This window comes from Coloeus monedula (genome assembly GCF_965178545.1).
Source record: "Coloeus monedula genome assembly, chromosome: 18".
NCBI lineage: Eukaryota > Metazoa > Chordata > Aves > Passeriformes > Corvidae > Coloeus > Coloeus monedula.
This window is the reverse complement of record NC_138798.1, coordinates 4,223,458-4,242,507: the sequence shown is the minus strand read 5'-3', so window position 1 is coordinate 4,242,507 and position 19,050 is coordinate 4,223,458. Positions and strand designations below refer to the sequence as shown.

Sequence of the window (19,050 nt, the reverse complement as noted above, 5' to 3'; positions counted from 1 at the left end):
CAGGTAGAAGAGTGAACAGACAGGAGTTTGGATTCCCCTCTTCCCTGTAGGAAGTGCCAGGTTAGCTCAGAAAAGGGGAATTTCAGCATCCAGCCAAATAGGGATCCTTGATACCGGGTTAGGGGGAGCTATTCCAGAGGGCAGTGGGGGATTTGAGCCCCTTAGGGCAGTGAAAAAGGGCAGTGCCACTGACTGAGGTGAGTGTGACCAGCGTGTGATTGATAGAGCTCCCCAGGAAGGGATCCATGGTGGGATGGGAGAGCAGGAGGAAGCTGGCAGCAGCCACCTCCTGCTCCTGTGTGGGGTGAGAACTTCATGGCAAGTCATGAACTCTTTGCTGGTCTGTGGTGCCAGTTCCTGAGGAGAAGTACCTGACCCTGGATGGATTTCACCGATTCGTGGTGGACCGCTCCAAGCAGGACATCCGCAGCGTGTGGAGAGCCATCCTCTCCTGTGGCTACGACCTGCACTTTGAGAGGTACAGCTTGCAAAGCTCTTTGAGAGGGTGATACTGATACTGTGCTCACTTCAAAAAACTTGATCCCAAGTGTTCCTAATGCAAGAAGCTTTAACACTTTCATCAGTGGCTGCAAGGCCTGTAGAGGAAATTGCTTATTTTCTCAAAATATGTTTTAAAAGTCACGTCCTGTCCAAATGCAGGTTCCTGACTTTCTGTGCACAGCATGGCCAACAAAATCAGATGCCACAGTGTCCTCTAGAGCTTCCAAACTGTATAATAAATTATCCTGAAGAGAACTGTAGTTCCATGTCTGTTTCTGGTTTCCTTCCCCAGCCAGTGCACTGTTTAACTGGCAGGGTTGGTACTGAGTCAGAAATGCTGTAGAAGAGGGAACTGTTAAACTTCTTTTTATTATTGTAGAGGAAGAAACTCCCTTAAATGAATTCTCCTTATCTCCCTGTGTCAGGCCACAGGCTAATTGCCCCTTATCATCTCCAGAGGAGATAGGCACTAAGCGAGCTTAATGGGCTGTGCCTTTGTGCCTAATTACTTAATACCAGTGAAGGAATGGGGGTGATAAATCAGCTCTTGGCCTCACACTGGGATTCTTGTCATGCTTAAGGAAAGGGGAGCAAAGAGCAGGGCACCAGCTTGTACTCCAGGTGTAGCTGCCCAGCACACTGTGAGTGAGCAGCTCTGCCCCTGTCCCCTGCCAGGTGTGCCTGCATCGACGCCAGACACGCGCAGAAGGCGTCGCGCAAGTGGAGCCTGGAGATGGACGTGGCCCTGGTGCAGTACATCAACCGCCTGTGCCGCCACCTGGCCATCACCCCTGCACGCCTGCACCCCCACGAGGTGTACCTGGATCCAGCTGATGCAGCAGATCCCAGGATTTCCCGTCTCTTGAGTATGTCTGGGTGGTTTGCACGGAGGCTTCTTTCAGGGCACGAGCTGGGGAGGGCTTCTGGATGTCCCCAAGTGGGGGGGGACTTTCCTTTGGAGGCTCAGTGGGATGAGGGGAGCGCCGAGTCTGGCTCTTCTCTCTCTTTGGGTGTGCTTGGGCAAAGTCAGGGATGCACTGCAGCTGCTCCCTGCTCTCCACACAGAATTCCTAGCTCAGGCTGGAGCTGGAAATACCTGGTGAGTTCAGCTTGCAGGGGAAGGAAGACTGGATTTTCATTCTGGACTTAGGCAGATTTTAGTCACCTAAATCCTGTTCTAAGAACTTGAAGAGGAAAACTCAGTGATAGTGGAAGATTCTGGACTCACACCCAGAGACTGGAGATCCAGGGAGGAACCTCAGGGATCACAGCTGTTCCTGCATCCTCAGTGCAGGGATCAGAGGGGCTGCTTTGGAAGGAGCTTGTGTGGCTCATGGACCAAAGCTGCTGGGATTTGCAGGAGCTGGGGGATCTGTTCCTGCTTCTGACTGGGAGTTTCCCCCTGCAGATGTCCCCGTGGAGAGCCTGCGGCTGCGCTTTGCCCTGCTGCAGTCCCTCAACACCACGCTGGAGACGTTCTTCCTGCCGCTGGTGGAGCTGCGCCAGACCGAGATGTACGGGAACAGCATCGCTGCCTTACTGCAGGAGGCCAAAGGTCAGCTGGGCACTGCCCCCAGGGCACTGCTGCAGGGCACTTCTCTCTTGGTTTGCTTTTAAGGAGAGAGGGATTATCCTTGTGAGTAGCTCATGGACACCGTGACCACAGAGGGAGTTGTTCCCTCTTCGGTGTCTGTGGGTCTTCATCCTCTTGGGAGTATCCATAAATCAAAACTCTGACTTAGTCACAAGCAGATCGGGTGAAAGTCCCAGGACTTCGTTGTTGTAGCATTAGCAAGATCAAGAAAATACCTATAGTGCATCAGAGGATTTTTACAGCCTTCATTAGGCACCAAAAACCCCAAGATTTGGGTCATTACATTTCCCAGATTTGTTTTCTGAAGAAGATACAAAATTCAACAGGGATGTCACTGTGTGAAAGGAGGTTTTTGTATTGGCCCAGCTGGAAAAAAACACTCCTAAACCAGCGTGGGGGAGTGAGGAATGTTGAGAGATTTCTCTTCATGGAGATACGAGGTATTAAATGTATTTTTGGGGCAGTGTCACAGGCCTATTTTTTCACATCATTTCTTGCCTGTAGCTTTACTGTCAAAACATCTCAGATTGCTGGAAACTATTTGGCAAAGTGTTCCTATTTACAGAGATTGTGGTGGAGTTGCTGGGATCTATTTATAGAACATTGGAATTGTGTTCATCAGTGTTCTTATTCCAGAAAACATGAGGAACAAATAGATGGGACTTGGAGAAACCTGGATGATGGAAGGTGTTCCCTGCCCATGGCAGGGGGTGGAACTGGATGAATGGAACTGGATGAGAATCATTCCATGATTCTATGAAGTTTTTTTTTTTTTAAATTGGACTAGCCATGTGTCACCTACCTAATGAAGGGGAAATTTTTATTCTACCATTGTCCACTGGAGAATTTCAGGAATAAAATGGTGGGTAGATGAACTCTGCTGAAATGTGTTTGTTTCTTCAGGTTTAATCTTTTATGACACAAAAGTCACTGTCATGAACAGAGTGCTCAATGCCACTGTCCAAAGAACTGCTGACCACGCAGCCCCAGAAATCACCCTGGATCCCCTGGAAATCGTTGGAGGTACGGGAAGCACCAATCCTTTCCAAACCCCGTTTGCAACGAGTCAGAGCTGCTTTCCCCCAGCCCTGCTGCTGATCTATGATGCTGGAACTTCGTTTTTCCCTTTGTGTTGAACAGGGGAGATCCGTTCCTCCGAGAATTCCTACTTCTGCCAGGCTGCCCGGCAGCTGGGCTGCGTCCCCTCGTCCCAGCTCTGCGTCAAACTGGCCAGCGGGGGGGACCCCACCTACGCCTTCAACATCCGCTTCACCGGGGAGGAGGTGCACGGCACCAGTGAGTGGGGACAGGGACAGGGAGTCTGCAGCACCAGGGAGTGGGGACAGAGGGTCCCTGGCAGCAGGGAGTGGGGACAGAGGGTCCATGACACCACTGAGTGGGGACAGGGAGTCCCTGGCACCACTGAGTGAGGACAGGGACAGCCTAGGTAACGTTAGGGAAATCCCCCAGGGACAGCCCAGCTTTTCACCAGGATGTGCCTCATGTAAACGCTAAGGAACACAATTCTCTTGTGCATGGGAAAGAATGGAATCCCCCAGGATGTTGGCTCTCTTCGGGGTGCTGGTTCCTCAGTGTTTGCTCCAGGAGGAGGCTGGGTGTAACCCCGGATGAGGGGATTCAGCTTTGCAGAGCTGTTCAGTGGGGTATTGAGGCAGATCCCAAAGAGCAGAGGGATCCCTGCTGTCCAGATCCATGTGGGCTGTGCTGGTTGTGGTCCTTGGTGGAGATCCATGGGGGAATAGGGAGTCAGCCCAAAATACACTTCTCACATCACCAGCTCCTGTCACCTGCCTGAGGTGTAAGGAGAGTGAGTGTGCCCCCATCAGCTGAGCCATGAGCTCCATGGGGCCTTCTCCCAAGGGGAATTCCTGTCTTTCGAAGGGCTGTGGTGGCACTGACAGTGTTTATGAGGAGATAAATGTTCTGGCTGTGGCTCAGCATCTGTACTGATCTCTGGAGCATCACCTCCATTGTTGTAGGACAGCCCCATCCATCTCCTAATCCAGCACCAAATCCCATTTGCAGGCCAGCTGGTGGAACAAATATTCCTGCTGTTCTAGAGTGCTGGAAAGCAAAGCAGCACTTAGGAATTCAGCAGGGAACAAAGGAATATTGTCATTGTTTTCCCTCTCTCTTTTCCAGGTGGATCTTTCCGTCACTTCCTTTGGCAAGTGTGTAAAGAGCTCCAGAGCTCCTCCCTCTCCCTGCTCCTGCTGTGCCCCAGTTCTGCTGTCAATAAGAACAAGGTGTGAGATCCCAATGCCAAGAATGAGGGGGTTCTTCTCTTTCTGAATGCTGGGTTTGAACAGGAGTGGGACACATTTGGTCAGAGGTGCAGAGAGGCCTCAGATCCATGAAACCAAGCAGGTCCCACATCCTGGGAGAGCTGGAAGTGGGAGTTGGTGAATCCCGTGTTGCACCTCGTGTGCAACAGGTACTTGGAGAAGGAGCCCAGGCAGCAAAATGCAAAATGGAGCAGAATTAAAACTCCTGGGCAGAGTTCAGAGGGAGGAGGTTCAGCTGTCTGATTTAGAGGTTGTCTGTCCCAAACTGGTGAACTTCCAGGAATTTTTGTTCTGTGGCCTTACCCCAGGAATGTCACTAGGAAGATCAGTCACGTTGCCAGGAGAACAAAATGCTCCATCCATGCTATTTAGAGTCTTACTTTGTGCAGTAGATGTTCTCTAGAAACAAGATAAAGCTGATGGTCCAGAGAATTCTCACTACCTGAGGTATTATTCCTTCCTGGGAATATTCTCAGAGTGGGAAACAGCTCCTTTTCCTCAGCTTAAGACCAACTGTATAGCAAACCTGGCTCTGCAAATCCAGGCTAGAAACATCCCACAGCTGAAAAACTTGGATCTCAGACTGATGTAACAACTGCAGAAAATCCTGTTAGTGCTGATCAACAGCTTGGCAAAATGGGAACCAACTTTTTGGGGTTGATTTGATCAGGAGGTGCCAAGATAAGGTGATACCAGTGTGTAAAATACAGGGACTCCCTGCAGTGCTGGAGCAGATCCTCTGGTATCCAGCTGAACATCATCCAGTCAGGAACACTTCCACAGGCCTGCTAACACACAGCCCCTCAGGCTGGGGCAGCTGGTGAATCCTGCCCTGTGTGCCCCATTTTTCCCACAGGGGAAGTACATCCTGACCCCCAGCCCCATCACCTACGCCGAGGAGCAGCTGTTCCACTTCTTCGGGCAGCTCCTGGGCATCGCCATCCGCGCCGATGTTCCCCTGCCCCTGGACCTCCTGCCCTCCTTCTGGAAGACCCTGGTGGGAGAGCCCCTGGATCCCGACGTGGATCTGCAGGAAGCTGACATCCTCACCTACAACTACGTCAAAAAATTTGAAAATGTAGGTCCCTGTTCCCTCCTTTTTCTCAGGATTCCCCCACGGGTGCATTGCTGCCTGCCCTCGGTGGTGTTTTGACTCCTCTTTGACTCCTCCTGTTGCCCTGGAGAAGTTCCCTGCTCTCTTCTGCTGCCGGGCACGGTGGAATTACGGCTCCTGAAAGATTTACTGGAATGTGGAATTGCTAAACCAGAGCAGAACCCCCAGTGCAGGATTTTGCTGTTGGAATGAGTCCCTGTTGTGGGGAACCTGGGACGAGGCACTGCAGTGCTGGTCACAGGTCCTTGTCCTTGTTCCCTGACAGATCAGTGACGAGACGGAGCTGGAAGCTCTGTGCGCCGAAATCGCCTCCCAGCACCTGGCGACGGAGAGCCCCGACTGCCCCAACAAACCCTGCTGCAAATTCACCTACCTGAGCCTCACTGGGGAGGAGGTGGAGCTGTGTCCCAGGGGCAGGCACATCCCTGTGGGGTAAGGAGCAGCCTTCCAGGCGGGATATGGCACAGAACATCTCTGGAATGGTTCTTCAAGCACAGCATCTCCAGAGGTGCTTTTGTACCAAGTTGGAATGATCTGGGAAAGCTTTGCTTTGGGAGAAGTCAGCAGAACTTGGGATCACTGATGCTGTTTGGGTCTGTAAGAGACAGCTGAGGAGCAGGGCTGGTCCCAGCTGTGGGGGCTCCCACTTGTGAGGGATGGGCAGGTGGGAGGAGAGGAGGAAGCGGAGGACAGCGGAATTGATTGGGAAGCATCGGAGTGCAAAGCGTGTATTGCTCACTCTGGATTATTCCAGATCAGGATCTCTCCTTAAAACCCTTCCGTGTGAAACACGGGGTGGGCCATGAGGGCTCTCCCATGTGCTCCTCCCTCATCCCAGATGTGTGTCCCTGCAGGTGGGAGAACAAGGACGTGTACGCAGCCGCCATCCGGAGCCTGCGGATGCGGGAGCTGCAGACCCCGGAGTGCATGACAGCAGTGAGGGCAGGGCTGGGCTCCATCATCCCCCTGCAGCTCCTGACCACGCTCACCCCCCTGGAGATGGAGCTGAGGACCTGTGGCCTTCCCTACATCAACCTGGAATTCCTCAAGGTGCTTTGTGGGACACGAGAGGGGGATCCTCCCGTGGGAAGGTGGGAGGGGAGAATCTTCTGCTTTTGGTGCAGCCGGGACATCCGTGGGGAACTCTGGCCTGTGCTTGGACACCCCTTTGCCCCCAAGGGGCTTTATTAAGATTTCACTGGATTCGGGAAGTAATAGGGTGGGGTTTGTGCAGAGAGGAGTAAGAGTGTGAACTTCATTTATTTAAAAGCATAGTGGGGGAGATTCCTGAAGGGAGAGGGGAGAGCAGCAGTGGACGCGTGTCCTGTTCCCTCAGGCACACACCATGTACCAGGTGGGACTGATGGAGACGGACCAGCACATCGAGTTCTTCTGGAGCGCCCTGGAGATGTTCACACAGGAGGAGCTCTGCAAGTTCATCAAGTTTGCCTGTAACCAGGAGAGGATCCCCTTCACCTGCCCCTGCAAGGACGGCGGCCCCGACACCGCCCACGTCCCCCCCTATCCCATGAAAATCGCCCCCCCCGACGGCGCCGCAGGTACGGAACGGCCGCTTCCCGAGGGAAAGGAGCTGGGTCTGCTCCCAGCACCATCCTGGCCTTCAGCCCCCTTTAACTGGTATTTAGTGCTCAATGACAAAGAGGGCAGGTGGTTATGGGGGTAAATAAGGAGAGAATGGGTTTTAAACCATGTAAAAATAAAACATCACACAAAATTTGAACTGCATCCAGTGGAAAGTTCCCTGCCCGTGGCAGGAGGGTGGAACTGGATGAGCTTTAAGCTTTTAACCCAAACTGTTCTGGGATTCCAGAGCACTTAAAATTTTGCCTTGTAGAGATGCAGAGAGACTTTGCTATTTGTCTGAAATACTTTTGAAATGATTAAACTATTGGAAAAATACTGGCATAAGGCCTGATGGAGAAGCGCAGAAACACGTAAGATTCAGAAGACCCACAACAGGCAGGGATTGGGTTTGGATACCCTCAGGAAGGGGCTCTGGGAGAGCAGGAGGGAAGTGCTGGGTTGAATCTTTAACCCCTCCCGCTGCCTGTCCCGCAGGTTCCCCGGATTCCCGGTACATCCGAGTGGAGACGTGCATGTTCATGATCAAGCTCCCGCAGTATTCCTCACTGGACATCATGCTGGAAAAGCTCCGTTACGCCATCCACTACCGGGAGGACCCGCTCAGCGGCTGAGCAGGAGCAGGGAACACCTGGAGGTGACTCCGTGACTCTGCCGAGTGGAACCCCTTCAGTTCCCGTCCAGCACCTCCCGTGGGACGAGCTGGGGGTTAATTTATTTCCTGAACCTTCGTTCCCGTTACAGTAATTCCCGGAAGACTTCCATTTTGTATTCGTAGACTTTGTGGTGGACTGGTTCTTTTGCTGCCTTGTTTGTGGAATATTTGTAGGATAGTTTAGTAAAGACCGGTTTGTGTATAATTTAATTGGGGAAAAAACCTTTCCACCTGTACATTTCTAATTTTGTAATCCAGAATGCTCTGCCCCGTGCAACCACCACCGGCAGGGAGGGCATTCCAAGGCCGGGAGCCCTCGGAGGGGAAGGCTCATGGATCACTCTCCCCCGAGAGGTTTTTGAGTACAAAAATGCCAAGTTTGGGTATGGGGAGGGAATCACATGGGCAGGAGCACAGGCAGGATTTGTGGCACTTGCTTGAGGTTTGAAGCAGGAACTTCGCTGCCAAACTGCTTTTCCACCTTTCCACCACTTTCCTTGACATTTTTTTAAACTCTGACCAAGCACACGGGGGCTGCCACAGGGAATTGGGGGGTTCAGCTCAACACTTTTGGGAAAATTTCCAATAGAACAGTGAAAGGGCCGTGATTCCGTTGGGTTCCTGCCCTACATGTTCTTGAATGTCTGCTTTGCTTAGCCACAAAATAATTTATTGTAATTAAAATATGAGCAGAACAAAACGGCTTCTCTCCAAAGGGTGTAAGATACCACAGTCCATCCTGAAAATCTGGGACTTGATCCCATTTCCCAGTGAGCTCTCAGAGCAACTGGGGGGTGCTCAAACACCTGGAACTCATTTTTGTACTCAAAAATCTTTGATCCAAGAGCAAATTATCCTAAAATCCGTGACACCCGGCAGGAGGATGAAGTCACCCGTTGGAAGATAAAGCTTCTGTTTTGTATGGAAAGCCGGGAGCCGACTGCGGAGCGGGAACAGCTCCACGTTTCACTGGTGTTCTGTGGAATGTTTTGGGTGCTTCAGAGCAGCCCCTCCACAGGTGTCTCGTCCCTTACCAGGATTTCTGGGACACTCCAGCTTTGCTGATCCGTCAGATCCCGAGTTCTGAGGAAGAGACCATCCCGGAATCCGTCTGTGCCGCGGGCTCGGTGCTGCCCGTGAGCCGAGTGCTGGCGCGGAGCCGCCCGGGAGGCTCTGGATGAGGTGACTGAACCTTCAGCTCGGTGTCCGATGGCTCCGGAACAGCTCCCGGGAATCCCAAATGTATTTATTGTACATTATTGTGAATAGTGGGAACGCTGAGTGCGTGGGATGCGGGAGAGGCGGTGTGAGTTCGGGATGGGTGTCCTTGTTCTTCCGTGAGCGAGTGGGAATGGGAATGTGTGTGCAGCAGTCGTAGGTAGTCGTCGGCATCCGGAGTCTCCCAACCCCGTGGTTAGGAAGCTGTTACCCTCCCAATGCGTATTGCCCTGTCCAGGGAACAGATCCATGTAGGAAGAATATTTACTCTTGAATCTCGTCCATTTCCTGGTAGAAGCGTTTATGTAGCTCAGAAACCACTCGGAGCAAGCGGGAACACCTGGAGTTTACAACGACCAAGGGAAAACGAAGCCGAAGGAGCGGCTTGGAGCCGGTTTGTTCCCATCGGGAGATGTGTTCCCAAACAGGAAACGTGGGGAACGCCGGCTGAGTTCCATGGCAGAGCTGTGGCCCCGGGCTGGGCTCTCTCTGGGCTTGTCCTGGGTTCCAGTCCTGGAATGCTGAGGGGCCATCCCAGTGGGCTCCAGAGCTCCGTGTGCCAGCGGTTCCCAAGGCTCCGGTTCCAGCTGTGAGTAAGAAACTGCTGCTACTGTGTGTGTGCTCCTTTGGGAAGCACATCCGAGTGGAGCACACCTGCACCGGCCCCGGGCATGTGCTGGAACGTTACTTGATCCGTATTTATTACAGTTAATTATTTATGATTACAAATAACGAACTTCTCGTCGCTGCCGTTTGCACCTGGGGGTGTAAATGAAGCTTCTTCTACAGGACAAATGTCGCACCAATAACCAACTTCCATCGACTTTGGTTTGTTCTGGAGAACAGGATGAGCCCCACAAGAGGAATTGTGGGGGTTTTTTGGCTTTTTTTTTTTTTTTTTTTTTTTAATTCCATGCTCCTGGGAAGGAAGTGCTGCAGCACCTCAGCTGTGGCTCAAATGGCCTTTTAATTAAAGCTTTTCTAATCATCCTTAATTCCTTGTGCTTTAAATGAACTTGACATTGTCTGTACTAGGCTTGTTTGTCGAAGCAAAGATTGGTTTGTGATGATTATTATTATTTTTTTTAATATATATTCATTCAGAATGTAAAATTATACTAAACAATGGAAAAACTCTGGAGCTGGGTATTAGTTCTAGCTTGGTGTGTGTCCATCTCGGTTCCGTACACGGCATTAACCTGTAAGTGCTCTTGGCCATCGAGTGTACACCTGCATAAAGGAGATTCTTAACATCCCTGGAGGTGTTTGTGTCCTTCTCTGGGGCTGCAGGGAATGGGATCCGCTGCTGGAGCTGCCCGAGGCAGAGGAGGAAAGGGGGGAGGAAGGCAGCTGCAGGTTCTCTGTTGAAATCCCACTTTTATGGGTTCTTTGTGTGTACTTGGAACAATATGTAAGGATTCTGTACCCAAGGGGAGCACGGCCACTGCTGAGGTTATTCCTCTGGGATATTCCTTGTGCCTGAGGCACAGCACAGGCTCTGCCACCTCACTCATCAGTTATTTGTCATACGACTGATTCCTGACCCACAGCACCCCATTATCCGTCCCAAACCTCAGGGACCAGCTCCCATTCCCTGATCTTCCCACAGCCCTTCTCCCCAGGGAAGAACAGAGGTTTGGTGTCCCCCAGTTTTTAAATACCTTTTTTCTTTTTTCCTTGTCTAAATAAACACATGGGGGGAGCATCTGTAAAATGTCTTTCCTTGAGGAAAAGATCCCTCCAGCCATCGTTGGGCTCTGGCTGTTCCAGTGGAACGGAGTTGGCACCTGAGATGAGGCTTTGGTAATGACCCTGCCCCAGGGGTGGCTAATTAGCCCTGCCAGTGCCATCTGCTGCACCTCTTTAATTAGGCTGATGCCCACAGGTGTTTTCCAGGAGCTGCTCCACTTCCCTAAGTCCCAGGGCAGGGAATAATGGTGGGAATGGATCTGCCAGCCCTCACAAGGTGGGGTTAGGACATGCCCTCGTGTCACCCCGTGGGATAGATGGCACTGCACAACAGTTCGGGACAGCATCAGAGAAATTTTATTCCAAGGAACCTAAAAAGCTTTTAAATTGAAAATGCAGCACTGAGAAGCCTTGGAGCCCCAGCCCTCGACCCTGCTCTGTGTGGGACAGGTCTAGAGCACCGACTGCTCCCTGCTGGAGTCACTGGCTGTGCCTGAGCATTCCAGGGCAGGACACCCCAGGAGCTCGGGGTGGCACAAATCCCACACTGGGGCGGCACAAGGAGCCCACACAGGCACAGAATTCAGGTGGGGCCCCAAGGTGAGACTCTGCTTGATGCCTTGGGGTGGTGCTCAAGGCGATCAGAGACATAAAAACCTGAACTTTGCTCTCACAGATTAAAAATAGAGATTTAGAAAATGGTCACTGCCTAAAAATTGAAGCTCAGTGTTGAAATTTACTTGCACTCAGACCAACAGGTCTGGCAGAGCCTGGGAACGGGGCCAGGCGCTCCACGTTTTCCACAGGCACCAGCTCACTCCTCCGCCTGTCCGGCCGCTGGGCTCTGGGCTTTTGCCTTAAGGGAGGGGAAAAAGAAAAATGCTGTTTTCAAGTATGACTTGATTAGGGAGGGCTGTAAAAAGCAGCTCCTTGTCCCGGCAAAGCCATCAGGAGCTGCCCCTGCAGCCTCACCTTGGAGCTCCGGCGCCGGAGGCCGCTGCGCCCGTCCGACAGCCCGAGGCTCCTTCCCCCTGCGGTGCTGGAGCTGTGGAGCAGGGACAGGGACACCTTCAGAGGAGGCAGGATAAACACAGGACAACACAGCAGGGAGACAGGGAAGGTCGAGGGGGAGGCCCTTTTGCCTCCTCTGACCCTGGCCCAGATGTTTCAGCAGAACAGCTCCTGTTCAGAGCCCAGGTGAGAGCAGAGAACTTCCACGGACAGGGAATGAGGCCTTATCCTACATTTTATCCCAGTGACCAGTGGGCCTGTTCTATTTTGAGGTGAAAACCTAAATTTGTTGTTTGAAACTCAGCTAAGTACCAATCAAATTCAACTGGATGAATATGAAAGCCTTTGAAAACCCTTTCAGCCACGGGCAAAGGCAGGGGAATCCAGATTTGCACCACAGGAAGCTGAATGGACCAGAAGGCAAAGGGGTTACCTTGGCTGGGCTGGAGAAGTTCTGGAGGAGCTGGAAGTGAAGGTTTCTGCCTGGAAGCGCTGAGCAGGTCTCACTCGTGGCACTGTCCCAGCTGCAGAGTCACCTCTGTCCTTCGGTGTCCCCTCGCTGCCATTCCCCTTCCCGGGCTTCCCCCTTGTGGCCGGAGCGTCACCGGCTCTCCCTGGGGGGGACAACGCTGCATTCCCAGCCTTGGCCGTCTCCATCCTCAGCCTGGACCCCGGAGCAGAGCACAGCCCCAGCTTCCCAAAGCTTTCTGTGTGCCAAGGAGAAACATCTCCTGCAGGGACAGGACATGGAGCTCAATGGGAACAGCAGCTGCAGCATCAGGAACAGCCCCGTGTCCATCCCAGGATCTCCAAGGACACGGTTCCAGTGATTTAATCCCTCCCTAAACCCAGACCGAGGGGACAGGATGGAAGATTTTAGAGACAGAACAGGGTAACAGCATCTCAGTGCAAGCACAGAGGAGCTCAGGCTGTGCCCTGCCCACACCTTGGTGCCGGATCCGTCGCCGAGCCGGCTCTGGCGATTCCCGTCTGTCCCCGCAGGGCTGAGGAGCTGGCAGCTCCCGGGCTGGAATGTCACCTGTGGGGCTGGCAGGGCGCAGGTCACAGTGATGCTGCAGCAGAACACACAGTGCTGGTCAAGTGAAGCTCACTCAGGTGAAAATTCCTGGGAAAACACTGCAGAGCAGCAGCGCTCAGGGAGGTTAAGGTGAGTAGGGAATTGTTATTGTGGAATCCCAGAATGGTTTGGGTGGAAAGAGATCTTAAAGCTCATCCAGTTCCATTCCCCTGTCAGGCTGGACGAGGCTTGGAGCAACCTGGAATAGTGGAAGGTGTCCCTGCCTATGGGAGTGGGATGGGATGGGCTTCAACATCCCTTCCAACCCAAACCATTCTGGGATTCTGTGATATGCTCTGAAGTTTTATCAGATCTCATTCCCAGAACACAGATTTTGCTGTCCCTCAGGAGAGGAGAGGCCCAGAACAACCAACCCAACTCCAGCTTCACCAGTTTGCTGGGACTAAGAATGGGAAAGAGCCATGGCACAGAAAATGGCTGAGCTCAGCATTCTCCCATCTTGTCTGTAACAGCAGCAAGTTCCAGAGGACTCTTCCCTGGGCACACCACTCCCAGGGCTGGAGTCTGTTCTCTGCTTCCTCTCCCACCCAGTTTCACCCTTGTGCTCCTCTCCCCCCTCAGCTGACTCATCCAGGGCTCAACTTCATTTTCGGTGTGACTCAAACGTCCTGATTGTGCAACTTCAGGCCCTTTTGTTTAGCTTCATTACCAGAGCTTTCAAATTAATCCAGTACTTCTGAGTACTGGAGGAGGAACCTCAGTGTGGCACAACCCTTCACATGGATCCCAGAGCCTTGTGTGGCAAGATCTGAGCCAGGGACAGCTCCCTGAATTCCTGAAACGTGCCACGAGAGCCCCCGGGACTGGGCCCATCCTTGAACTGTGACTCAACAGATCCTGTTCAGTACCTGGTGATGAAAAAGAATCTCCTCTTCCAGTTGGATGCCACAGAATTCACATGGAATCATGATGTCTCCTTCTGCCTGGACAGCTTGCGGCTGGGATGAAGGGACAGCCCTGCGACTGTTGGACCCCCCAGCCTGCAGACCACCGTATTCCCATGGATTTGGAGAAGAACTTCTCTTACTGAACGAGGCAAAGGCACTTGCTGGGTTACACCCTGTCTGTTAGACACGCAACACAGAAAAATCACCTTTCCTGATAAGCCAGGTGGGCATTAAAAAACTGCTTTTCTTGGCAAAGACCCAAACACCAGAGTTCTCACAGCGTCACCCACACCCTTTTCAGTGACAGCCACAGAAAAGTCTTCACTGCAAACCCCAAGACACAGGGAAGTCCCAAACCTGGTGAAGGATCAGATCTTCAGCAGGGCACAGCTCCTCACAGAACTCACAGGGCAGCATGATCACGTCCTTATCTGCAAGGGAGGGAAGGGTTATGTGCTCTGTGGAGTCTGGTAAAAACACCTCTTGCTGCACCACGAAACCCCCTGGTGCCATTTCTCCTCTCAGAACAAGCTGCACTGCTCCCCCCAGATCCTCCTTCCCACCATTTTTACTTCCACAAGAACCTCGTTCCCTGCCTGGGCTCCCACCACACACCAAGGTCAGAGACTACAGCTTTTATTTCTTCTTCACTTGCTGCTTTGCTTTAGAAGTCTCAAAAAGACTAATTTTGACCTTTTGAAATACCTAGATAATCTTTAACATTCCCAATCCAAATTTTCCTTTTCCCTTCCCTCAAATTTAAAGAAAAACCCCACCACAGCAGCGTTTATACCTATTTTGCTATGGTTTGATGTGCTAAAGGAGCCTGGAGAGTCACTGAAGATGTTGGACAGGTCAGTTCCACCCAGATGGGCAGATTGTCCAGGCTCTTTGGTGTAGTTGTATTCCCAGAAATCCTTGGGAATCTCAGCTGCAGTATTATGGTCAGGATTATTCTCACTCTGCAGGCTGAGAGCCAACACATAGTCCAGGTCAGCGTTCCAGTCTTCAGGAAGTTGGGAATGAAGGATTTCAGGTCTCTCCAGCTCATTCCCTTCAAAAGACAAATATTGTAAATTTGGGAGAACATCAACCCTGCCACCAGCAGCTCCCTCTGGGCATCAGACTCAACCCCAAGGTTTCACATGTGGACCCTCCTGGAGTTCAGCATCTCAAAGCAAAGGGTGTTTGTACCAAATCCAGGAGGATGAAGGAGAAAAATCATGGCCCAAATTCCAGTGAGCAAACAACTCCAGCTTCATTTTTAAGCCAGGTACTTTGAGACAAAAAAAAAAAGGAAGCAACTGGGCTTTCACCCCAAGCACCCCAGCACTCCTTATTCCATGGGTAAACATTCCCACTTGGGGCCTCTGGAGTGTTCACTACTCTGTATTTTCACAGAAAGGAATCACAGAACCTTACACCTGGACCAGCTACCAAATGAGCAGCCAGTTCTTCTTCCTTTCTCCACTTTTTCTCACTTTTGATTCCTTTGTGCTGTTCCCGTAAATGTTTGGGTTCCCGTAAATGTCCCTAAGGGTTTGTTCTTAGAGGTTCTGTCCCTCGAGTTCTGTCCTTAAGGGCTGTGTCCCTGGAGTTGTGTCCCTACGGTTTTGTCCCTGGACCTGTGTCCCACAGCTGCTCTAACTCTCCTTCTCCCCCCCTCTGGCTCTTCCCAAGCCCATCCCCGGTACCTGTTCCCGGTCGGCTCCTCACGGCTCCATCCTCCTTCCCAAATCCCGGCGCTCTCCTGCTCCCCTTGGCTGCCTTCTCCTCTCTCCCACAGACCCGGGGATGCTCCTTGAGCTCCCTGACCAGGACGTTGCGGCCGCAGCGCCCGCAGGGCTCGGTCCTGGCCCCGCAGTAGAGCTCGTGCTCCTGGAGCTTGTTGAAGGCCAGCTGGATGTCACAGAACTGGCACAGCACGGGGCGCAGGGGGCACGAGGATGCCTGGGAAAACACATGGGATTACTCTTCCCACGTGGAACACTGAGGTTCTCAGTTTGCTCAGCTTTGGAGCTCTCTGTTGTCTCCTCAGCTGCATCCAAAGCCTCGCTAAGGAATAGCCTGGAATAAGCTCCGACGTGGGAATGCAACAACGATGTGCTGGAGGCACAAGCTTGGCAGCTGAAGCTCTGCAGACACTCAGGACATGATTTTAAATCTGTCAGGGTCACGTGGAGCTTTCTGGAGCTGGGTTTTAGACACAGAAATCCAGCATCATTCCATGAGTACAGCTAAAATCCACGCTGGTGTTTGGGGAACAGACTTGCACCTCATTCACTGCTCAACAAGAACTGCTTGGACATGTTCTTTACCCCACATTGAACAGGTAAGGTGCCCTTCAAAAGGGGTTAAAAATAGATAAAATACAAGATATTTGCAGATGCTGCACCAATAAACAACCTGCACTAATAAAACATCATCACTTGCTTTACAAAGCCAAAAGCACCACACACACACAAGCAGGATTAGCTACTCCCAGGGTTTAGTACTGGACAGATTTCCAAAGAAAATCCTTTTTCCCTCAGCAATCAGCAGGCTGAGGTGGCAGTTCCAGAGCTGTCTCTAAAGGAGCCCACGGGAAGGGAAGGGACTGACATTTATAACAAGATTGTCTGTGACAGCAGCCAACTGGATTCAGAACTCAGAAAATCCCACTCTGTCCTATTTTAGTTTATTTTACAGGCTATTTTTAAAGTCTGTTTGGACAGCTTGAGTTATTAAAAGTCACATAATGGCTCCAGCAGAAACATGAAACAGTAAAGGAATGAAAAAAAGTCAAGTCAATCGTATTTTAAATAGCTATTTTTCAACTAACAGGGACAAAAAAATCACCAATTATCACAGATACCCCTTTGATATGAAGCCCTGAGCGGCTCCAGGACTTTAAGGTAGTTCCCAATCCCTTCTTCCAGAGGCTGTGAGTTTAGGAAGCATCACTCAATAAAAGGATGCACAAGCCCCAGGCTGGAATCCAGGTGCTGACTGACAGAAAGGCTCTGGAATCAGGGCTTGGAAACACCACAGCATCCCCCAAGGGTTCAATAATATAAAACCCACCAACCTCGTGATCCTTCAGGAGGCTGCTTTCCATCTTCATCCTACACTTGCAGGTGACCTACAGCAAGGAGACCTCATTAGATTAATTACCACAGAAATGAGCAGTTTCAGAGCAGAGATGTGCCTCTCACCTGCACATGTTCAGACTCAATGTGGTTCTTCATCTCAGACTTTGGGATGGAGTCACTGCAGTAGGGGCATATTTCAATATTTCTTCTACAGTGGATTTCATGGATGATGAAATTAACTGCAGGAATATCCTTTTTGCTGTGAGAAAGTCGCTGAGGTTACTGAGCAGAAACACACTGACAACACATCCAAGCAGTTGTACACAACAAAAAAGTAATGCTAAGAAAGATTTCAATGAATTCATGGTTCCAAGTGAGTAGAGAAAGGCCCAGCCAGGCCTCAAGGTTCCAGCACAGGTGGATATTCATGTACTTGACATGCAAAAGTCACACTGCATTAAGATAAAATCCAGGTGGATTTATTTCCTTACATGAAAGACATATCTTGCAGCACAAACAAGTTATCGCCAGGTTCGAGTTAATAAATTAGTCTGAGAAGATAAAAGTTCCTTCCTGAAAACAACTTGGCTCTGAGAGGCCAAACAGCGGTTTTTTCTGGGGGAGGGGCAGGAAATCCTGACAGATCCCGTTCCAGGAATGATGGAACCATGGAATGGTTTGGGTTGGAAGGGACCTTAAAGCTCATAGGAACACCTTCCACAGACCAGGCTGCTCAGAGCCCCAGCAGTAACAACGCTACTCTGTACCCCCCAAAATCCCCCAACTCATCTAATTTCTAAGATTCTCACTTTCTGTCTTGAAACCAAACACAAAAGGACCAAAAGGAACTGAGGCACCTGGAGCTCAGTCCTTACTTCTGCCTCAAACAGGCAGCATCATTTCCACGTGGATCATGCCCTTTCCAAGAAATCCACCTTGAAAACACCCAATTTAACTTTATAACCTCTCGTTTGCTAAAACTACAGCTGTTTAGCTTTCTCCTCTGCCAGATCCCCGCCAGCCAAAAGCCTGGCAAAGCAACAAAGTCCAACAGCAGCAGCTGAACTGCACAGACCAAACAAACCAGGCTGATGTTGTAAGAAACTGTTTGGATTCTGATGTCTCTTGGGGAAAAACAACAACAGAAAAAGTTAATTTCTTTAGCTGCTTGTATTCGAGACAGAACTTGTGAGGTGACTCCTTGTCAGCCACTGAATTCCCAATGCTGGGGCTCTGCAGAGATGTGAAATCAGAGAAAAAAATTTCCACAACAACACTGCCTACTGACCCTATTTTTATATTTCTGCTCCTGAGCCACGGAACTGCTGAAAAAAACTTGGAATCGCGTACTTTGTGTGGACCTCACTGAAAACCGAGCCTGGATTTTGATCCTAACGTTTCGGTTTCTATTCAGTTCCCCACTAAGCCAGAAGGGAAATCCGACGCCCAAACGTTTTATAGAAAGGCAGTACGGTCGTTATCACGCCGGATCCCCGGGATTTCACAGCACTCCGAAGAGTTGTACCCCGATGTAACGGCGGGGCCGGCCCGGCCTGGCCCTCACCGACCCCCGGCCCGGCCCTCACTGACCCCCGGCCCGGCCTGGCCCTCACCGACCCCCGGCCCGGCCCTCACTGACCCCCGGCCCGGCCTGGCCCACACCGAGCCCGGCCCCCACCGACCCCCGGCCCGGCCTGGCCCTCACCGAGCCCGGCCCCCACCGACCCCCGGCCCGGCCTTACCAGTTGCCGCAGAGCCGGGACTCGGCCGCGGGCACGGCCGCGATGGCCATGGCTCCGTGCGGTGCCGGGCCCGCTTCCTCACACCCCCGGGCACAGGGGCGGGCTGCTGCCGCCTTCGCCCGGCGGGGAGAGCGCCGGGAGGGACCGGGGCAGGGACCGACGAAAGCGAAAGCGCGGCCCTGCGGGGGTCGGTGGGGGGTGCCGGTCTCGGGTCACCCGGCCTGGTGAGGGTCGGCTGCGGGTGCCGATCTCTGCTACCCCAGCCCGGATCTGTGTCGGCGGCCCGGCCCGGGTCGGCTCGGGTCAGGTCAGGTCAGGTCGGTGCCGGTCTCTAATGCCCCGGCCCGCGTCGGTGGCGGTGTGTGATGGCCCGGCCGGTGTCGGTGCCGGTGTCGGTGTCGGTGTCGGTGTCGGTGTCGGTGTCGGTGTCGGTGCCGGTGCCGGTGCCGGTGCCGGTGCGGATGCTGCTCTCGGCCCCGCTGTGCCGCGGCGCCCCCGGTGAGTCCCGGTGCCCGCGGCCGCCCCGCAGCCCCGCCCCGCCGGCCCGCTCGCCGTTCCCCG

At 52.2% G+C, this 19,050-nt stretch overlaps 2 protein-coding genes across 3 annotated transcripts in view; one reads left to right on the top strand and one right to left on the bottom strand.

Annotated features, from left to right (window-relative positions):
- Positions 1–10,227, top strand: part of HECTD4 (HECT domain E3 ubiquitin protein ligase 4) — a 67,040-nt gene extending 56,813 nt beyond the window's left edge. For both annotated transcript variants that reach the window (XM_082293591.1, XM_082293590.1), the window contains exons 66-76: positions 355–478; positions 1,177–1,367; positions 1,910–2,056; positions 2,999–3,118; positions 3,236–3,391; positions 4,259–4,362; positions 5,258–5,479; positions 5,781–5,947; positions 6,370–6,565; positions 6,852–7,074; positions 7,595–10,227. In XM_082293591.1, coding sequence (XP_082149717.1) covers positions 355–478; positions 1,177–1,367; positions 1,910–2,056; positions 2,999–3,118; positions 3,236–3,391; positions 4,259–4,362; positions 5,258–5,479; positions 5,781–5,947; positions 6,370–6,565; positions 6,852–7,074; positions 7,595–7,731 — 1,787 coding nt within the window. In that variant the 3' untranslated portion in view covers positions 7,732–10,227. The remainder of the gene's footprint in view (positions 1–354; positions 479–1,176; positions 1,368–1,909; positions 2,057–2,998; positions 3,119–3,235; positions 3,392–4,258; positions 4,363–5,257; positions 5,480–5,780; positions 5,948–6,369; positions 6,566–6,851; positions 7,075–7,594) is intronic.
- Positions 10,228–11,019: 792 nt separating this feature from the next.
- Positions 11,020–19,010, bottom strand: TRAFD1 (TRAF-type zinc finger domain containing 1). Its single transcript, XM_082293285.1, has 11 exons — positions 18,490–19,010; positions 16,871–17,006; positions 16,744–16,797; positions 15,371–15,626; positions 14,470–14,730; positions 14,034–14,107; positions 13,638–13,853; positions 12,637–12,763; positions 12,124–12,421; positions 11,652–11,724; positions 11,020–11,535 (listed from the first exon to the last, which is right to left on the bottom strand). The coding sequence occupies exons 1-11, from the start codon at positions 18,537–18,539 to the stop codon at positions 11,494–11,496; spliced, it is 1,587 nt and encodes a 528-aa protein (XP_082149411.1). The 5' UTR covers positions 18,540–19,010; the 3' UTR covers positions 11,020–11,493.
- Between the last annotated feature and the right edge of the window lie 40 nt (positions 19,011–19,050).